Consider the following 22,084-nt stretch of genomic DNA (forward strand, 5'->3'; position numbering starts at 1 on the left):
AGTATTGTATGAAATTTTCATTTTCACAAAAATAATTTAAAACCTGAGAATTTATTGATAACGGTGCAAGCACAGATGTTAAAGGATTTATGGTATATTTAGAAAATGGCCATGGCTATGTTGTTGGAATATGGTATTTCCCTGCTACGTATTCATTTTAGTCAGGTAAACATTGGGAAATTGTGCACCTTTAAACTGAAGTGCCTTGGCTTAATAGTACCTACAGTGATTATGATATACTGATGAATAAATTAAAACGTACTAAAAGAAGAAATTTTTCTCATTGCATATCAATTTTATGTCATCAAGAGTTATGCGTAAAATAAAATAACAATATTCTTTATTCTGTAGAAGACTAATAGTCAGTGATGTGAGAAATGAGTATTTTTATTTCTTAGTGGCTTAGTACTCTTAAGTGCCATGTGATTCGGGAGGGTGTTATGGGGAAAGATTTCAGATGTATTTTTAGCAAAAGAATGAAGATTAAAACTTTTCTCTGGTAAAAAGCTTCAAGAATAGAGTTCATAAGGACTGTAAAGTAATTATCCTCATATGTTAGAGCTATTGTTGAATGCTTTTTCATGCAAAAGGATTGCCTTGTAAAAATAATTATTGTGCTGTAATATTTATTTGTGTCACTTCTCTATCTTTAGCAAACACCAGGCTCAGAGAAAGGATCAGGAGTGGTTAGTAAAATATTTTATTCTATATATAAACTTGATGGATGTTGCTTATGTTGAGCTTGTCACATTGGAACTCATTTTTTAGTGTAGGATTAGCTAAGCATCTATATACTAGAGGAACCTCCAGACAATTGTTTGGAAATGGTAGTTTGAGTCAAGGGTATTTGTTCCATGGTGTATCACAGCTGCTTCATATAGACCAGATCTAGCTCATGCTATTTGAGGACAGATCTTGGCTGGAGATGAATTTAATATCCTTAGACAGAAAAATTATGGATGTGCATTGTTGTATTTTTTAAATATTTTAAACACTTGGATTTTACGGTAATGTTGCTGCTCACATTAGCCTTCTTCCTACCTTTCTCTGACCCCTAACCCTGTGTAACTTGAAGAGTTTTAAAAGGTAGAACATTAAGGGTTTGAACAAAATACAGCCAAATTGGAAGTATGAAAACTTAAAAACACTTGAAAGCTAAAACTTATCAAAACTGCTTCCACATGTTGAGTGGTGTGCTTATGTATTATGTATAATAAATGATCGGTATACTGTAGGTATATAATATATATATAATATATATATATATTATATATATATATATATATATATATATATATATGTTGACGATCTATCGCTAAGATGCAACACTTCATGTTGTCGTATAGTTGGAAGAAGGAATGAAAGGGGTCGACCAGCCCTTTCATGTTTTTTTGGTTTCACACCTTGGTCGATTTCCTTTCATTCCTTCCTCCAGCTCTACGACTATATATATATATATATTATATGTGTGTGTGTGTGTGTGTGTGTATATATATATATATATATATATATATATATATATATATATATATAATATATATATATATATATAAATATATGTATATATATATATATATAGATAATGTATGATATATATTGCCATACTTATTGCCTTTTCACACCCAGAGACCTCACTCACAGTTTATATGTCCATTGCTTTCTTTGGAGGCTCTATATTAAGGTTTTGGTTATATATATATGTCTCACTGCACAAAAACCTCCCCAAATTTTAGATTTAGAAAGCTCTAGATATCTCCTTAATCTTGAAATAATGATTGTATACCTGTAATGTGAAATATTTTTATTTTGATAAGATTATTAGTTGAATTCAAGTTAAGGACAGCTAAAAACTTAAGTGATATGCTGTAACCCGCAGAGTAATGTTTGGTCTAGATGATCAGCTAATATCCAGGCATAGTGTTTGTGCTGGAAAACACTTCTGTTACTACTCCTATTTTTGTAGGTCATCTGTTTCTGCCATCTATAAAATCCAAATCAAAACATCATTGGTATTCCCTAGAAAGCACAAGTCTTAAGCAGAGTTTTTGTATATTCATAATGTATTTTGTCTGCCTGTTACTTATTTGCATTTCCAGTGCCCAGTAGCTGATAACACACCTGCTACCCCTTCTGTGAGTACAGGCTGTCTTCTTTTTTAACAGGACTTTTCTAATTTTTTGTCAACAGTTAAAGTTTATTTAAAAAAAAAAAAAGGATCACCTTTGGATCCTGTATATATAGAATACTGAAAATTCTTTTTAAAATCTTTAAAAATATTTTTGTACCAATTTCCATGATGTTTTAATAATAGTTTCAGTATTCATTAGCAAATAATTTGCTAGTGTTGAAATGAAATGCAGAGAATTTGTAAACTACAATTTATTTTTTAATTTTTGAAATGTAAACCTAACAATCAAGTATACAGTATGGCTAGCTAGCTAGATACATAAAAAGAGTAAAATAAGCATTTTTGCTCTTAATTTAACAAGCTTAACATGCAGAATTTGTACAAAAAAAAACTAAGAAAAAGAGATAAATATATGGAATATAGTATAAATGCAAATTTATTCTCACTGTACTTAAATACCTAAGAAAGATAATGGCAGATGTGGAAGGTGGAAAGAAGGTGAAGAGGATGGATTTTATTGTTTGGGAGTCCCTCCCAAACATGCTAGGCAGTGGTGCTTTTGGGGTTCAGTCTACTTTTTCTGTATTTCTACTGCTTCCTTCTTGATACCCTTTGTGCTTCTGTGACTAAAAACCTTTCCAGTGATGTCTGATTTTGTCATCTTTTTAAAATGTTCCTAAAAATATAGCACTCATTCAGCTGGTTTATAATGTGGTTATACGAAATTCGGCGGATCAGTGTGGTATGAACACCCATTTCACCTCTTGCTATGCTTTTCTCGTTCAGCTTATTATCGTGTTTTATCTACTCATCTTTTTACATTGCCAGTTGTCATTTTTAATGGATCTACTTGAAGCTTCATACTACCAAGAATGTTTGTTTATTTTAACTGCGGATGTATGTATACATCAGTTAATTGTAAGATCGAGATGTCGCTATTATGTATGGTGTAGTTCTTCAAAGACAGAACAAAGAAGTTTCTTTACATATGTAGAGGAGGTTAACTATTTCTTGTATAGTAGATAATATGAATTAAGATCCTTTTCCTTGAATAGTTATTTTGTATTCTTAATTATTCAAAATTGTTTTGCATTCTTGATTTTATGAATGAAATAAATTATCAGCCATGTGTATATTAATAAGGGACTATGAAGTACATATATTATGTTATATTATCTCTTTCTTTGTTATTTACAGGTAATGGCATCATTAATTGAAGGGTTACATGTAAACAATCAAAATAAATTCATGGAGAATTTCAACCCCAAAACAAGTGAGAGAGTTAAACGTAAAAAGAAAAAAGTGCAGTACTTCAACAGCACTGGGAGGTATGACGGTTTTTAGTATGATTAGGTATGATAGTATTTAGGTGTTAAGTTGTTGGGTTTTTTGGGGGGGTAAGTTCAGTCCTGCCTTACCCTTTTAGGTTCTGGTGCCATCTAGTTTTCCCTTATATTTTCTGCATGCAAATACAGTATGTTTATATATAAACCTTTTGCTGATTTTGGTTACAGTTTTTCCTTGTTTGTAACCATAAGTATTTTGTCTTTATCACTTTTTGTGTCACTATATTGGAGTTATCCCATTGTTTTTCATTACCCAGACATTACATATTTCCTTTCTGTATTTGTCTTGTATTATTGCTAGTGGCAAATTTCTGCAGTTCCCTTTTCACCATGTTTCAGCTTCTTGGTATGTCAGATAAGCTATGTGGCTCCATTATGTCTAATGAGATAGATGCGATGCTTAAGAAGTGTATGCTTGGAGGACATCTTCACAAAAAGAAAGATCAAAAGAGGTAATCCTAGCAAGGCTACGTATAGGACACACAAGATTCTCGCATGGTCACTTGATGTCGTCACCACATGCTGACCAAATGAAGTGTAATGGATGTCAAGCACCCATGACAGTGCAACATTTACTTGTTGAATGCCCAAATTGGACTCAACAAAGGTCAATTTAGCTATGGAATTCAAAAATGAAAAATATTCTTGCTGAAAGCAAAGATTTTTCAATTAACAACATCATAAATTTTTAAAATAAAACTGGTTTCTTAAATTAAGTTAATTTTTTTTCTCCGGATTAATCCCTGAGAACCAGCCCGAGAAGAGTCTACTTAAGACTAAGAGGTCTGGAAAAACTAAGCCCTATTAATACTAATAATAATTCTCAGGACAGGTCTGTTCCCCTTATTTAACTTTTGAGATGTGCAGGAGCTAATGTAAGAAAAATTCAAGGTTTCCATTTCTTTGGCTTCATAGTCCTCAGGGGTCTCAAGTGATGAAGTGAGCTTTTCCCTGGCGGTCAACCTCGTTTTGATAGGAGCGTCCCCCTTCTAACATTGCCCCTGTTCAGCTGCCAGATCTTCCTGCTGTTATACTTGCTGTTGCCAGTATCACTCCAGCTCCTGTTCCCTCTCCCAGCTATGTGCATGAGAAAAGATTTTTCTAATTGGCCTAAGACTTTCCCCTTTCTATGTGCAGTAGGTGAAGATGAAGGAAAATGTGGATCATCCTGATGCTTTGATGCCTTTGTCACATATCCATACTTTCCAGTCCATGAGAGGAAGAAAATCTAGCTATTCTATAATGCAGTCGTTTATTTCATGACAATGCAGAGAGAGGTTCAATTTGTTAATCATCACCCCCTTGATTCTTGTCTGGATTTAGCCACTCCTGGCACCTGTAAATTCAAGATCCACTGGCCAACCTCTCCACTGACTCCATCCATGCTTCTAGTCAGTCTTGTGTGTGTGCTGACAGCTGACCACCAGCTCCCAGCCCCTCATTTCTTACTCCAACTCTGCATCGCTTTGCTTTTGACTAGCAGCATGCCAGTTAGGACAAAACTCCATTTAAGCCATCTGCTGCTTCTGTACATCATCACAGATCCAATTTCACTCCACTGATTTAGCAGTGTTTAGCATGATGGTGTCAGTTGAGCACTTTCACCTGACATTGCACCAGCTTCAAGCCATGCATTTTACTCTTGCAAGGTCTTGATTTCAGTAGGGTATCAGGTCAAACTCAAGCTCTAGCTACACTTCTGGACATCATCAAGATTCCTGTTATAAGAACTATCTCGACTAAGGTACAGGCTCAAGACACCTTTCTTTGATTGGAATTGCTCCTCACTGACACTGACTACAAAAAGAAGGGTTCCCAGGTCTTCTATTTCCTCATCCACATATCCCAGCAGCCTGCCCTGATTTGATATGCTTCTATATCAGCCACACTATCTGAGGTTTCACCAGAATGTGGGCATGCTCGTCCTAAAGTCATTATGATGGTTGCTAGTAAGGTTTCAGTAAGGACTTTTTCAGCAGAGGCACCTTACAGTATGGGTACATTTGAATGCTTCATTACTGTTTGATAACTATAAGGTTGCAAAACTTTTTATATTCCTGGATCACAGTCATAGTCTTGACCTCCTTTTACTCTCAGTAGCTGATTTAAAGTGCATAGAGTATTACTGTGATTTTTCTTATTTATCAACAATTTTGTATTTTGTATGCTTCACTCCATTATCTTGTCATTCTTGGTCTCTTAATTTTTGGAAGCAAGTGAGAGGCTCTTAGACTTGTTCCATATGAATATGTGCACAGCTCATAGTGCATTTTATAAGGACCATACCTCAAGTAGACTTTTTTTAGTTTTAGAAATTGGCTACCAAACAAAGTACAGTGGACCCCCCGTATTCGCGTTCTCCAGATTCGCGGACTCACACATTCGCGGATTTTTCTCTCGGGAACGTTTCCCTGCATTATTCGCGGAAAATTCGCGCATTCGCGGTATTTTCTATGATAAATATCCAACAAATTCTGTTTTTTTTTATGAATTTCATCATAAAAATGCACTTTTTGGGATAAAACTATTAAAAAACACATGTAGGAAAATTTTTAGTGGGTTTTTCTTGAGTTTTAACTAAACAAAATAGGCTGTTTTAGCATTTTTGTTGGGGTTCCAAACATTCGCGGGTTCTAAAACTATTCACGGGGGGGTATGGTACGCATCCCCGCGAATACGGGGGGGACCACTGTAGTACTTTTGGTGTATTTTGATATATTAAATTTGTATAGCATCAATAGTACATGATGAGAGTGGGTTCAGTAAAAGAAACACTATTTGTAGCACTAAGTTTTTAAAGTTTAAGTTTATTCTATGCTCATTTGTTAGAGGACTGATAATGATTAAAGTTTGTAAATATGGTACCTTATGGATCACTCAGTATATTAATATTATTTTATTGTATGTATACAGTAATTTGGTGTGGTTTTTTCTTATAGAACAAAAGCCCCAGGATCACACTGCATTTATGGCCCAGATGGAACATTGGCGAGTACAGGAAAAGATTTGTGTGATTGCCTACAAGGGGACTGCCCAGGTTGCCATTATCCATGCCCTAAATGTAATTCAAGAAAATGTGGAACAGAATGCAGGTATAGTAGAAAAATGTTATTAGCAAATATACTTTTAAGATAACATGTAATTTCTGTTGTACATATTTTTGTGTTAAGGTGCTGAGCACAAATTAAATTGAATTAAATAATTTACAAAAATACAAAACCTCAAAAATTACCTTGCATACAGTTAAGTGGTACGTGATTTGACAAAGAAACAACTTACAAATTTTAAAGTAGCATTGATAAGTGATAAAATACTAAGAAATTTCAAAATAGTACTACACAAGCAATGTAGATGAGTCACAACCTTTGAGAAAAATATGATTAAGGATTATTTATAAGTACTACTGTTATTATTTTGGATGCACACTAGTTCTAAATTGTCATTCATGGTAATGAAAATGTGATATTTATATTTTTTGTCACAGGATGAACAGAAAATGGTATTATGAGAAGGTAGAAGTAGAAGGAACTAAACTTTATTGGACAAATGAGTGGATCAAGAAGCCAGAGAAGTAAACTTAATTTATGTTTGAATATGTAATAGATATGTTTTATAGTAGACTCTTAATGGTATGATTATTTTGGCAATTAATTTGCTTTTGCAACTGAAGTTGTAATTTTCTTACTGATACATCATTTAAGTTTTGCCATTGTTGTTTTATCATAGAAAAGTTGAGTTGCTTTTTTTTTTGTAACAAGGTTTTGAACAAGGGTCTCAAACCGGACATTTCTTTAATAAAACTTTTCTTGACATGACATAGAATAGTTCTCAAGGGTGGGAGTCGATAACTTGTTGAACATTATTCTAAAAGAAGCTAGTGACGTCTTCACATTTTAATTTGGGTGTTTGACACTTATTTTTACTCTTGTCTTCAAGTGGCATGTTTAGTAATTTGCCCTCTTCCGAGCGGCACTGCCCACCATCACTTTGCCAATTTGAGTAATTATTTGAAATATTTGTATTGTATAAAATAGTATAAACTCAGTATGTGTACAATATGTGCCGGAAGTTATCAGAGTTTTATTCATTACTGTTGCTACAGTTTATTTACCACTGAGGTCATCCTGTGTTTCACCTTTCATTTTACTCGTTTGTTGTAAAGGTGATTTATTTGTAATTTGCTACTGATGGTGATAATTCATTTCATGGTCATTTTAGCCTGGTGATCCATGCATTACTTTTTTTCTCCAAGTGGGAGAGCTGATGTTTGCTCCTTTGTCATCTTAGCCCCATTATATCTGAATTAATTATAAAGAGAAAATGTATAAAATATATTTGTCACAATGATTAAACTAAGAAGTCCATAGCTTACAGTTAATTCCATTTGTACCAGTATTATAATTACGTGTTGTTAAAGTTGGTTATTAAAATTTAGTCAGTGCCCTCTACTGCCCTTCACGTAATTTCTCCATCAAACATCCTCGTAAGTGATTAAAAAAGAAAAAAATCTGCATTTTATACCTGACAGGGCCTGCAGTAAGGGTTTGTAAGGGTTTTCATAAGTATAGTAATTGATGTGGGCAAACCATACAGTTGAGACAAATAAAGTAGGCTATGAGGGGAATAGTGACAAGAACAGAAGTTTGATCAAAAATTGCAAACTGTATCTGCAAACTCAGTCTATGGTACTGCTTGCACCAAATTCCCCAGAGGAAGTGCAGTCCATGATAATTGTTTATATTACTGTAGTAACGCTTTATATCTGCATGCAAGACAGCAAGACAGATATTGGTGCTGTGTCTAAAAGGCAGTGAAGCAGTTTCCTAAATGAACTGTTCTGTGACCATATCTCAAGTTCCAGGTCATGATTTTGGCTGCTTTGATAGTTTCAGTTTTTTTTTTTCTTGCCGTATGTATCCCTATATTTTTTGTACAGTTAGAATATAAAATATTGAATCGGTTCGCTTAATGTTTCAGACTAAAGGCGTATGGCAGTGTTGAGCACTTATTTACTATTTACATAAAATAAGTCTTGACAGAGCTCTTTATACTGTTCATATCTCAGTATAATGAAATATTTCATATTGATTTGGACAAAATACTTAAAAACATGCATGAAACAAAGAATTTCCTTATAGGTTTATTTTTTAATGGTTTTGATTTATTCTTATTTTCATTTTATAAAAAAATTCTAAAACTAATTAATATATTGACCATAAAAAAATATTATCCAAATGGTATATTTCGTGATGTGTTGTAAAGTATCTAGACTGCATAAGTTAGTTATATATAAATTTGACCTGATTTATTGCTTATACTTGTGTAGATATTTGTGATTTGCTTGTACTTCTATATTTTTCAAATATAAATTGTTGGTAAACTCTGTTTTTAGATCAAAAGCCCATTGGGAGTTTTTAGATCAAAAGCCCATTGGGAAATAGTATTGCAAATGACAAACTTTTAATTCTTGGTTATGATGGAAAATGTTTAGATTCAAATCACAAATTTTAAAAATTAAGTTGCCATACCACCAGCTGAAAATCTGGATCACTGGATTGGCCAAGAGGGTTTGTTTTATACACTAAACAAGAATAATTAATAGCTATGTAAAGACTTATAGACTGTATTCACAGAAAAAAGTTAATATTGTTGATGTTATACTGCATCTACAGGTTAGAACTGGGTCACAGGGATTGGCCATAAGGTAACCAAGTTTGTTTGTATGAGAATACAAAACCAGTCTTAGTGTATAGTGTGTTTAGTAGCATTCTTAGCACCAGCTACAAACTGTTATTGATGGTTTGCAACAAGGTAGTTTACTGGTATCATGCGTGTGGCAGTGTACCACCACTTCACCAGTTGGAAGCCTAACACTTTCTTTGGCTGCCATCACAAGAAAAATTCTCACATGTACTCCTGAAGCTTCTCCACTTGAGTGTTTCTTTATTTACAATAGTCAATTATGTATACAGTCAAGCCCGGTTTTCATACGCCTCTCTTTTCATACGTTTCGGTTTTCATAGACTTTTTTCTTATGAAATTTTGTCTCGGTTATCATACGTTTCCTCAGTTTTCGTACACTCAAAAACGCTTCATCCGGGACCCAGCGTGTGACCAGGCCCTGTATCAAGCACCCAGACAAAGCATCACATCTTCTTTCGTGACCCATTCTGCTATTGTGTTAATTGTTTTTGTGTTTTTTGTACGTTTTTATTCAAGTGCAACTGCTAAATAAGCCATCATGGGACTAAAGAAAGTTCCAAATGCTAGCCCTTGTGTAAAAAAAGCGAGAAACAATAGAATTTAAGAAACAACTCATAGCAAAGTGTTGGAGAAAGTTGCATGCCAATCTCGGTGAGAAAATGCCTACAACATGCACTGTTGTTAGTGAATTTAAGGCCAGCTGAGGCTGGTTTGAAAAATTTAGAAAACGAATGGGCATACATAATGTGCCTACTTCAATGATTAAGGACATGTTTGCAAAGTGAAATGATGTAAGAAATTTTGTGGAGATTTATCATCCCAACAAAGAAGTTGTAATCTGTGTCTCCAATATGTTTAATGACAATGCCATGTTTAATTTTGGGCAAATTTTTAAGAAATGCCAGAAACAAATGCCAGTAAAAAACGAAGAGAAGTAACCCCAGATAGGTCCTTGATACCTAAAGTCCTTCTGGAGGGAGATTCCCCTTCCAAACAATACCTCTCCTTTCAGTCTTCCACACACTAACAAATGTTTTCCATGAAGGTAAGAGTGATGTTAAATGTTCATTATTCATTTTATTAGTCATTTATGTTTATTTCTCATTGTTTTCTGTATGTAAAACTTTAGTCCTTATAAAATGTATTTTTTGTTAATATTTTTGGTGGTCTGGAATGCTTTAATTGTATTTACTTTATTCCTCATGGGAATTATTGTTGTGGTTTTCGTGGGAGGTTCTGGAATGGGTTATGTACGAAAACCGGAGTTCCCTTGTAATTTTAAAGCGAACACCATGGACATACAGAGCATGATACAGTGTGTGTATCCTCAGAATTATTGTTCTTTTTTCAGGTGAAGGTTTTTTTTTATTTTTCATTCAGACTTATTAATCATAACATTGGTATCTGCCTCCTTTCTCAACAGTGTTGATGGTTGAGGTAGATTTTGAGGAATTGAGGCTTTGTGGGATGAGGTGTGGTTTAGGCATTCTCTAGTTTTTTAGGATTTACTAGATGGTGCAGATAAAGAGAGCCTTTGATTATATGGTTCTTGCCAATAGTTGTTATTATTAATAACTCCAGTTTTTGCCTGTTTATTTTTTCATCTTAACAATTTGGCAGACAGGCAGTTATTTTTATATGGGTATATTTATTGATATTACCTAACAGCAATTCTGATTACAATAACTTCAAATTTTCAGGGAGCCTTATATTTAAGTAGTGTCAAATTTGTTCCATAATACAAACTCCAGAAGTTGGCTATCCTACCAATGTTATAAAATCATTGGACAACACAATTTTGGAACATTCTTGCAGAAAAATGTTGATGTTTTAGAATAATATTAATTTTTTCCCTAGATATATAGACACTCGTCACTCAACTATCGTTCATATAACTCGCAAAATTAATTTTTTGATAAGTGAGGAGTCTACCCACCCCCAGACCCCTTCTATGTCTTTCAGTATAAAGTATAGTGAGATGTAAATAAATTTACGATTGCTTAACTTTGCAAACAAAAAATAAATTTCTAAAAGTAATTGTTTTTCATAGGTATTTAGTTTGTTTGTTTGTGTGGTGTTTTTACGTTGCATGGAACCATTGATTATTTAGCAACGGGACTAACGGCTTTACGAGACTTCCAAACCACATTGAGAGTGAACTTCTATCACCAGAACATAGGTATTTAGTATACAAATCAGAGCCTTTCATATTAGGAGAACTGTATCCTTCAGTGCATGCAGGAATATCCATTTCATCTTGGTAACAGATTCAATGGCTGTGGAGATTGGGGGTGCGAGGGGGCCGGGAGCCCCTCTCTTTCCACTTCATCTTTTCCTTTGGCCGCAGGGACAGAGTGGGATGGCTGAGGTAGATGCAACTATATACGTACTAAAAGGCTCTGGTTTGTATACCTAGGGTAAATAAAAATCACTTTAAAAATCGTATTTGTTCCTAAATTTATTTGTTATTTCCACAGGAATACCAACATCACCCTTTATATTACGACGCTTACCCCTTAGGAACGGGTTAGTCCCTTTCAGTTCCCGGAGTTGGATTCCACCTGGAAGTGTCATACTGTTGTGCATGCAAGTAGGGAATACAGTTGACCCCCCCCCCCCACTCCCCAAAAAGCAGAAATCCATGTTATGTTGTTACCCTCTCTAAAAATGCTTATAACTGCCTATTTTAATCATTCAAACACCAATTATACGTTTAACTATCATCCCAAAACATTATTAATCATTTCGAAGTCATCTTACATTACCTTTAAAAATATAGGGCTTATGACGACGTGAAAACTAATCAAGTTCCCTCTATATTCAGACAGCCATTTTCTCTCGTACAGTATTCAAGCCGTCCCATGTTCTTGTTACAGTAGATAGGGAAACATTGGGAATTCACAAGTAAAGTTGACTGTACCAAAATATTTAAATATGCATTGAAAAAACAATATATTTTTTTATATTTTGCCATTTAAATTAATATCAATATTTGAAAATTAGTAAATAATTTTTTTATCATAAATTTATTGTCACAAAAATAACATGAAAATATAGTACCTTATACACTCGTGTAACGTGCAATCTTGCGTATCATACGACCCCAAAATTTCAACCATAAAAAATGATTTTATTGTGTATCATGCAAGTTCCTTTTTTTTGGGGAGACCAAATTACAATAGGCTAACCTCTTTTCCTCTATCTCTTTATCGTATCTTTTCGTTAAGGTAATAAAGTATAAGAGAATGATGAAGGTATCGTTAGTAATGCTCATTGCATAAACGCGTACAGTCATAAACAATTGCGTAAACGTGTACAGTCATAAACAACCGAACAAGAAACACCTGTTTTGCTTGCATTTCAATCATTGTACAATAGTAAACAGTTACTGTAGATATGTTACAATGATGTTAAGTAGAATAGGACTGATATATTTTTACATTATACCCTTACAGAGTATTTGCTAAGGAGAAAGGATTGGCAAGGAAATATACTGCTAAATATAAGTTGCAAGTTGTAGCTGAAGCTGAGAAAACAAACAATGTTCAAGCTGCTCAGTTGTTTGGCATTGGGGAAAGCTGTGTCCGAAGCTGGAGGAAACAAAAAGAAATATTATTGGTAACTCCTTCATTTAAATGTGCAAATCGTGGATCTAAAAGTAAATGGCCGCATTTAGAAGATAAAGTAGCGAACTGGGTGTCCGAAAACCAAGTAAATGGTTCTATTAAAACACATTCTAAAATAAGACTTTATGCAATTCAAGAAGCAAGAAAAATGGGCATTCCTGATTTTGTAGCAAGTGTAGGATGGTGTATTCGGTTTATGAAAAGGCATAACTTTGTCTTAAGAAGAAAAACCAAAATTGCACAAAAGCTACTGGAAGGTCCTGGGAAAGAAAACCAAAATTGTACAAAAACTACCTAAAGGATTTGGAAGAAATAATCAATAATTTCCCAAGCTTTGTAATCAAACACCGCAAAGCTGAAGACTATAGATTATCGTCAAAACTATTGGGCATGAAAAAACATGTTTTACTGTTGTTTTAATGTGTATGGCAGATGGGACAAAACTTTCCCCCATGGTTATCTTTACATGAAAATTGATGCCTAAGCAAAAATTCTATAATGGTATCATAGTCCACGTTTGGGCATCAAGGCCAGGTGGTTTACGGCAAGAAAAAAGTTTACTTGTTTAGGATATGTTTAAGTCACATCTAGTGGACTACGTTTTAAAAGGTGTTCGATAGACAAGCACTGATGTAGCTGTTATTCCTGGCTGTCTGACTAGCATTGTCCAACCTCTCGACGTATCCATTAAGAAGTCATTTAAAGACGGCATTCAAAAAAAATGGAATAAATGAATGTTGGAAGGGGGACAGCACTACATATTTGATACTTAAAAGCATTTAAAAAATGTGAAATACAGACGCTTTGGATGGGAGTGAAAATAAAGCCTTATACGAAGATGTAGGAGGAGAGGATGAAATGATCAAAGACTAAGAAGATGATCAGTATGATGACTGCCTTGATGAAGAATTCAAAGCCTTATTTAATGATAAGGACAGATGTGACTTTGGAGGATTTTAGTTTATTAATTTTATGCATGTTTTTTACATTTTTCAACTTTTGTATGTTAAAAATAAAAATAATTGTTAAAATAATAATTATTTCTTTTAGCAAATAAAAAAATCCTTCAGTAGTTTGCCTAAACTGATTTGGAAATCATAGATGGTTACTTAGTCTAGAATAGCTAAACATCTTGTAAACCTAAACAATGCAAATGGCACATGATTGTTATGTTTGTATTTTATTATAATATACTACGTATTAGTTTACTGCAATCAGCCAATTTGGAAAGCATAGACAGTAGTCTTAATCAGCTAGTCATTTTATGGAAAAGATGCAGTACATACACTAATTTTATATCAAATATGATGGAACCCCCCTTAAATTTAGCTTCAAAATTAGGTCTTCAAAAGTCGCGTGATACACAAGTACTATATACTACAGGCAGTCCCTGGTTATCGGCGATCCGGGCTTTGCGGCGCTTGTCTGGCAATGATGGTAACTGGATTGTTGGTGCTCATGTGCGCCGATATCCGCTTATTGTCTCCAGTTGTTGGTGCCGATAAGTGCTGTTATCAGCGATTTTCGGTTATCTTGTTGTCAGGAATGGAACTCCCACCAATAACCAAGGACTGCCTGTACGGCAATTAGCAAATATTACTCTACGAAAAAATCAGCGAATTAGGGAATGACGGGAGATGACACACCTTCAGAGAGATGGCCTATGAGCCATGTTCAGCCATTCCACTTCGGTTCAAGTGTGTGTAGGTCTTTACTGTTTGCTGTAGCTTCAAGAGCTACTTCACCCCCTCTTGCATTCGTCATTAGTTTTGCATCAGACATCAAGCCTTTGCCTTCGTCTTTTGCTGTATGTCATGCCTCGAATGTACATCTTCCATCAGTGTAGCTCCCGCCTAGATCATCTTCATGCTTCTTTCTGTTGTCCCTCTGAGCACAGACGAGTGTTTCTTCAGTTCTGCAGAGTTCCTGGGTTGCTTGTGCTGCCCTTCCTGCAAATTTCCTTTTTGGGAGCAATTCCTGGTTGCCATTTTCAGTGATGGTGATGTCGCCAAAGTTTCCCAGATGTATTAGCCAAATAGATGTTCTCCAACGAAGGCAGATACATTGTCATGCAATTATGTGCATAAGTATCTTTGATTCATGCTGTACAATCGAGAAGGAAAGGATAGGGCCCTGAGTAAGCAGAAGCAAGCTTTGCTTTAGCCACTATGTTGCACAATCGTGATGTTGCTGCATTTTGTCGAATGTTTTTAGCCAAAGATTCACTCTCCAAGAAAGAAGAAGCGTGGCAGCACAGATGTTGCACAGGTGTCCTTTCTAAATTTTTACAAAACCAAAAGCAACTATCCTTGGTTGTTTTCACTGACTTCATCTCCTAAGGCTCTCCCCTGTTTATACCCCATCCTCGCTCACAGAGGGGCAGTTTTGGAAGAGAAAAGTATGTCTCTTCTGAGTGGTCCCCCTCCCCCCCACCAAGGCCCCCCCATGTGGAGGTTTAGAGAAGAATGAGACAGCTCTTTTCGAGTTTTCTCCCCTGTTCTCACGATGATTGCATGGACAATTGGCTGACATCTGTGGGACGTCTGTAACAGTCGACTGTGAATGTCCGGAACACAGTACCCACCCATGTTCGTGTTCATCTAAGGGGACTTGACAGCAATTCCTAGAGCGGCTAACCTCCATTTCCAGTAACGACCATGTCTAAGTGAACTGGATTGTTCTCAAAGACCCTTACGACCATCATCAAATGAGACACACCCTTTTATGACAAGTGTTCATCCACAGGTTCTTCAATATGATACAGGTAGGATAGAAATTTTAGTTTATTTGTTCTTACTCAACTTTGGTTGTTCCTACACGTATACAAATCCTTGGTTTGTACGCATGGGAAGTGCTCCAATACATAAAGGTCTAATTGTTCCTACTCAGAAGCGGTCTGAGAGACCGCTTCAGCTGACCTCGTCTAATTGAAACTCTTCCTGGTGTTGTGTTTAAGGAACAGCTTTGGCTGTCCTCTCCCAACCAAGTCCATAAGAGACATTTGAGGCATGAACCCCCGGCTATGTTCACTCAGCCAGTACCGCTTCCCTCATAGCAGCTTTTTTTGCAGCTGCATTATATGACTGTCCTTTGGTACCTGTACAATGTTATCATCTCTTCCACACATCTGTTGCCTTCATCTACCATTGATTCTTCAGACTTCAGATCAGCTCGACTGTAGTCTGCTCCTCCCCTCTCTGGTTCCCTCATCCTCTCTTGATGACTGTTGGATCATCATCTGGAGTATCAAGTGTTTGAAACTTGTGACTACTGTTCCATTTATGTGGTATACAGGGAACCATGTGCATGCCAGGTAGAAAAGTCTGAGCTAGGATCGGTCCTCTCCTTTTTTCAAGTCACCCTCAGAACAATGCGTTCTGGAATCAGTCTTAGCCAATGGCCTCGTAAAATAAAGTTTTGTAATAGATTTGAAAGGTATCAGTGATTTCTCAGTCTTTTTAGATCACAGAAACATGATAGGCATCCCTCTCAACTCCTACCCTTTCCTGAAAGGGAAATAATGTTAAGAAGGAATAAGATGCTAAGAATGCTCTCCTCCCCATGTGCAGCCTCTGGTGGAGAGTGCAGTTAGACTTAGGTGGCTGGATCCTGGGTAGTAGATGTCCTTTGGTAGGATATCCAATTCCCTTTGATTTCCTACCACTTAACATTAACCATCCGGTCCACAAGTTTGTTCCGGCTTGTTGAAGTGTCTTTCCCTGCGGGGAAGTTGAAGGTTGTAGTGTATGAAAATGTTGTGGCAGTTGTACAACCTGGCTCCCGATTTCTACAATCATCCCTCTCTTGCAGATAAGATGGGTTTTTAGAAATCAGTCATACATTAAAGTTATTTAGAAATTAGTCATAGATTTAAGACAGAAACGATACGCTCCATACTTGCAACCATCAGAGTTGGACTTGATTCCTTAGTTTGGTTGGGGGAAGAGTATTTCCGAATACTTACCTATCAATCCTTCTGCAAGTTCCTCTACTACATCTCTGGGGTCTTTGTATCCCTTCAGAGCCAATGGTTCCATGCCTTACTCTTTTGTATGCTTCCAGCCTCTCCACAAATTTTACATTTGACTCTTTACCTTAGCTTCAATTAGGGCATCTTCAATCAGGGTACGTTTCCTGATGTTTAAGTCTGTGTTACAGACTTCTTGGTTTTGGATGCAGGAAAGTCCAATTTCTCACACAAGATTAGTATCTGCAAGGGTAACGGATACAGCAGCAAGGTTGACTTTGTCTCAGCAGGGGCAACCAGCTCAGCAGTTGCTAGCCCTGCTTGATCACATCACAACCGGGGAGGCCAGTTTCACCTTCATTCACTTCATGCATGTTGAAGGGGTTCTGGTATGATAAGGTCTCCTCATACCTTCCTATCCTCTCTGAGAGGCGAGACAGGACTTCGCCTAATGGTGAGATGACTAATATCTGCCTTGTATTGTTTTTACACTTCCCAGCCAGATACTGAATGCTTTAACCAATTTTAACCTACCCACCAAACCTGCACTTCAATCACATTAGTCACCTGCTCTTCAAGGGGGTAGGTTTGGTTAGGTTGAGTACTTAATCAAACCTAGCCTAACCTACACCTTAACCTATCAGCTGTTTGCATCTAGGGGATGTCTTTTGCATCCATGATTAAGTCTAGGAATTATGACTTCCCTTCGTTGTCTGATTCGTCAGATCAAGTGTGTGAGCATAGTTTCTAAAGGTCCTAAAAGCTTTCAAGTACTCAAAAGGCCTGTTGCGTTACCACTTAGGACTTCACCTCCAAACCAATTGCCAAACTGGATCATTATCACAGTAGCCCTGCCTGTCTATGCGAGAGTTGTAACACCGAGCAGTATCATGCAGGCGATTAGAGCAGACAAGCAACAGGAAACATGACTACTGTTTTTCCATCCCCCTCAATATTCCAGATGGGTCATAAATATCCTAAAACCTGTCATTGTAGCCCTGGAGGCATGCCACCCAGTCCTCATAGTTCTGGGAAGTGCCCCTTTGCATTTCAGAATAAGGCATTTGTCAAATCAAGTGCAAGAGGGTGACCAGGACGTACTAGTGTTGTAAGTCAGTCCCCCAGTTTCGTCTGGGATTCCATTCTGTAGCATGATGCAAGCCAGAAATTTTACAAAATTGTTAAAAATGAGAAATAAAGTGATGAAAGACTCGTTCAATCCTGCACAAATATTCTTCAGTCACTTACAGTGAAGGAAGAAAAACTATGTAATCTGGAACAAATTTTTTTAATATTTGAAAAACACAATAAGCACGAAATGATGTAGGTCGGTTACTCTTGCCCATGATTAGAAGCGACCAGACTGTATCAAAACCTGGCTTTTGTCATTCTTACACCTTCCTTACATGGTTACTTCCATCCCAATCTATCTGTCCCGAGAAGTGTTAATTCATCCTAGACTAGCAGTTTATACGTCTTCAACACTTGCAAATGCTTGTGAGATAATGTTCAAGGTTTTGTAAGAAAAATTTGAGATGATGGGTAAAGGGGAAAATAGGAATGTGTTGCTGTTGATATTTTTTGTTTGTATGGTGTTTTTACGTTGCATGGAACCAGTGGTTATTCAGCAACGGGGTGCTGTCTGATAGTTCAATTGCCCCCAGCTACACTTGGAGATTATTGTCTGTTAAAGATAAAAGGTTGTCCTCACAGGAACAAGTTACAAATGAAGAACTAATGTATATTTCAGGTAAAATAGAAAAATTTTTTTGTAAGTTAAGAATATCAAGAGGCAGTCATTCCTAGATTCATACAGGTATCCTAAAATGTATTTGCCTAAACAAGGAGGAACATGGGATGTCCCAAGGATACTATTAGTATATTAAAAAAAGTAATCCACTAAATCTAAAAGGTTTTAAAAACATTAAGGTAAGGAAATGAAGATTATGTAGTAGTATGCTTTCTTTTATTGTCACTGTAAAAATAATTCAATAACATACAGTAACAGTTGCACTAAACAATGGAATGGCATATTACCACGCCCTTAACTAGAGGACTAGAGCAGCATGGGGTCTCTCCCTCTTTCCATCTGTCCTTTGCTTTTGCTCGTTTGAACTTTCTCCACTTTCCTAGACTGTACTGTATGTTCTTGTTATAAACACATGACAATATTTTTTATGCAGATACAGTACTATCAAACACGTTCTTCATCTAAGTACAGATGTTTATATTTTATTAAACATATTAAAAGGAAAAAAGTTAATAAAATTTTTCTTAAGACGTGGACATCATGGCCTGAACAAATGGAGACGTGATCACTGGAATCTCAAAAAAGGAGGCTCTTCTCCTTTCAACTATCCTCATAATATTTTCTACAAGTTCCACATTCTACTTACAACACTTCACATAGCACTTGCACCATCGCTTCACTCAACTAACTTCTCATCTATAAAAAGCTTGCACCTTCAGAAAAAATAAAATATAAAACCAGATTCCATACTGGCCACAGCCTTGCAGGGCAAGAGTCCATGCTCAACCCTTTGGACAATGGAGAGGCAAGAGTATTATGCTCATCTTCACGACACTCAGTCAGAAGAGAGGCGGAGTCTATAGCTCATCCAAGTACATATAAAAGAAAAAACACGAGCAATCTGAATTGTACACTGCACTATCACCAAAAAATCCATTTATGCTGCAGGTTGCTTTGCTGAAAGCACGAACCAATTGCATCCAATCTTGTTCAACGTATGTGCTCCACTGGCATGTAGCCAGTTTGGCAAAATCCAACTTGCATCACCAACATGGATAGAATGATGAAAAACAACTCAGCAACGTTCCTACGAAAACAAAGATAATGTTATGCGAAATATAACTATGCCTTATGTGATAAAATGCAAATGTATACCATTAATCTATTTTTAAATTTAAAACAAACTATTATAAAAGTTCTTAATATCTGCAAGTACACAAGATTATGACCTTTTAACATAAGCCTGATAATGTTGAAAACTAAACATCTTAATTTTAACATTTCATCCTGAAAAAGAAAATTACAATCCCCCAATTTCCATACTGATATGTTAATTGCACTTCCACATCCAAGTAGATTCTTAAAATCACAACAGTATCTATATACATATTTCCTAATATCAACAACATATTGCATGAGCATTTGAAGCAGTGTAGGGCAACATCGGTGCTGCTATTTGTATTCCAGATTTCACTTAAACATTTGAGAAATTTGGAGTTTAGTCACAAAGGTTAGTTTAATCATGCCATCAACTACAGAGGGCTGGCCCAGAAAGTTTGTCTTTACAATAAACAAAATTTTATCATTTGAAAAAAATTACACTTCATATCCTGTCAATATATTTTTGTTGCCGTTTTACTGCATTTTATACAGAAGAGTGCAATCTTAATCCACATCTCTCATTATCTGTCAAATGAATTTCGGGCTTTCACAAAGTATTTTATTGCTACTGTTTTACTGCATTTTCTACAAACAAGTGCAAATCTCTTCCAATTTGATTATTCTGTAAAAAAAAAAAAATAAATAAATAAATAATTACGAAAGACGTACATTAACCCTACAGATGACAAACAAACCATGCTTGACACTATAGTAATTAAATCCATCCCCCTTAAATGTCCCTTGGACCAACATGACAGGTAAAAAAGTGCTTCCATTACCCATAAACTGGCAAAATGAACACTTAGTATCGTAGTATATTTTAGAGTTCCACTGAAAGTGATAAAATTAAGTCCTAATTTAGTTTTCTTGTGTTCTACTGTCTTATGCTCAGCTCAAACAATTATTTACTTGTAAATGAGGGTTTATGACAGACTGAAACAAGATTAATAAAGTAATGATGACAAAATCGTTTAATTTCCCTTTCATTTATAACCACTTTGATTGATGAATTGCATCAAGGTGTAACTGATCTAACAGATTACAGTTCTTTAATAAAAAAAAATCTACAATTCTATGAAATCACAAAATCTTTTCAAGGAACAAAAAATACATTTCCTTTGTAGCAGGAAGGAGCCGTGTGTATGGACGATCATGTCGTCATTGGTTGGAAAGGTGATGTTTAGAGCAAGGAAAGTAAAAATTCCAGATTCTCCTAAAATTAACTTATAAGCATTCTTTTCGTATGAAAGTGAGTGAATCTTCTGTGGCAATTATAGAAACGTATGCCTGCTCAAAAGGTTGGTAACATGTGAAGTGCCTTGCCTTTTATTTATATCCACTCACTTTTGACTATTCCACCTGGTTTCATAACTTTAACTATTACTGTGCAATTTCCACCTCTCATGACCAATCAGTATCTAGGGACACCATTGTATGTCTTGTGGCAACTCTGGCCCAGTGATGCTACTGTAAGGTGATCACCATTCTTCATCATTCTAGTAATACCTGTATAATACCCAAGTTTACTGGAATGATATCTTACAAAGACATTTCCATAACTGAACTTTCTCCTAATTGGGAAATATACATGGCAGCACTGTACTACCATAGTACTCTGTTTTCTGATGGCCAGTGTGCCTACAAGAGACATTTCCATAATTGAACTTTCTACTTGGGAAATTATTATAAATGCCATAATACCACTGGATAAGATCAACACATGGCAGCATTGTACTGTGCACAAAATTCTAACTGTAATTATCTGCACATTGAGGGTTTGCAATGCAAGAGGAGACTGGATCCTACACAAACATAATTTATGCAAAGATCACATTGCTAAATTCAATTTTAACGGATATGTTTAAGTTATGCATTTAAAACTAAATGACTTCAACTAAGTTTTGCATTTAAAACTATTTCAATGACTTAAATACTAGAGTAACAAAAAAGTAAATATATACATAAGGGTGTAAATATAGTCCTAATATGCCTAACTTGTACATAAATATGAATAAAAATTGTGAATCCTTAAGGAGACCAGTAATAGCAGTTTCAAGTCCTAGTTTACTATCTACCCTACATATACAATTAAAAATGTTCTTACCAATGCACCACACTATCCTTTAGTGATCGACATCCTCCTATAAGGTCTTGTCCCAAAAGAGCAAGTCATTATACATAGATTTCTGGCATTATGCCAAGAACTGGGGCAACTAAGGCCATTCAGCGCTGAAACGGAAATTGACAGGAAAAGGTTTGGAAGGTGTTACAGGAGGAAAACCTCGCAGTTGCACTACGAAACAATTGTCAAGAGGATAGACAGCAAGATGGAAGAAAGAGAATATGAACAGAGGTACATTAAAAGGAATGAACGTAGTTGCAGCTAGGGGACAAAGGGACGCT

At 35.8% G+C, this 22,084-nt stretch overlaps 2 protein-coding genes across 2 annotated transcripts in view; one reads left to right on the top strand and one right to left on the bottom strand.

Moving 5' to 3' along the window:
• Positions 1-19,014, top strand: part of LOC135213896 (uncharacterized) — a 141,453-nt gene extending 122,439 nt beyond the window's left edge. Inside the window, exons 9-13 of the mRNA XM_064247992.1 lie at positions 654-690; positions 2,097-2,132; positions 3,326-3,456; positions 6,414-6,566; positions 6,959-19,014. Of these exons, the coding sequence (XP_064104062.1) occupies positions 654-690; positions 2,097-2,132; positions 3,326-3,456; positions 6,414-6,566; positions 6,959-7,049 (448 nt within the window). The 3' untranslated portion in view covers positions 7,050-19,014. The remainder of the gene's footprint in view (positions 1-653; positions 691-2,096; positions 2,133-3,325; positions 3,457-6,413; positions 6,567-6,958) is intronic.
• Positions 18,715-22,084, bottom strand: part of LOC135213685 (protein arginine N-methyltransferase 1-like) — a gene marked incomplete in the record, with an annotated part of 16,616 nt that continues 13,246 nt past the window's right edge. Inside the window, 1 exon segment of the mRNA XM_064247766.1 lies at positions 18,715-19,607.

Source organism: Macrobrachium nipponense, chromosome 43, assembly GCF_015104395.2.
Source record: "Macrobrachium nipponense isolate FS-2020 chromosome 43, ASM1510439v2, whole genome shotgun sequence".
In the NCBI taxonomy this organism is placed as follows: domain Eukaryota; kingdom Metazoa; phylum Arthropoda; class Malacostraca; order Decapoda; family Palaemonidae; genus Macrobrachium; species Macrobrachium nipponense.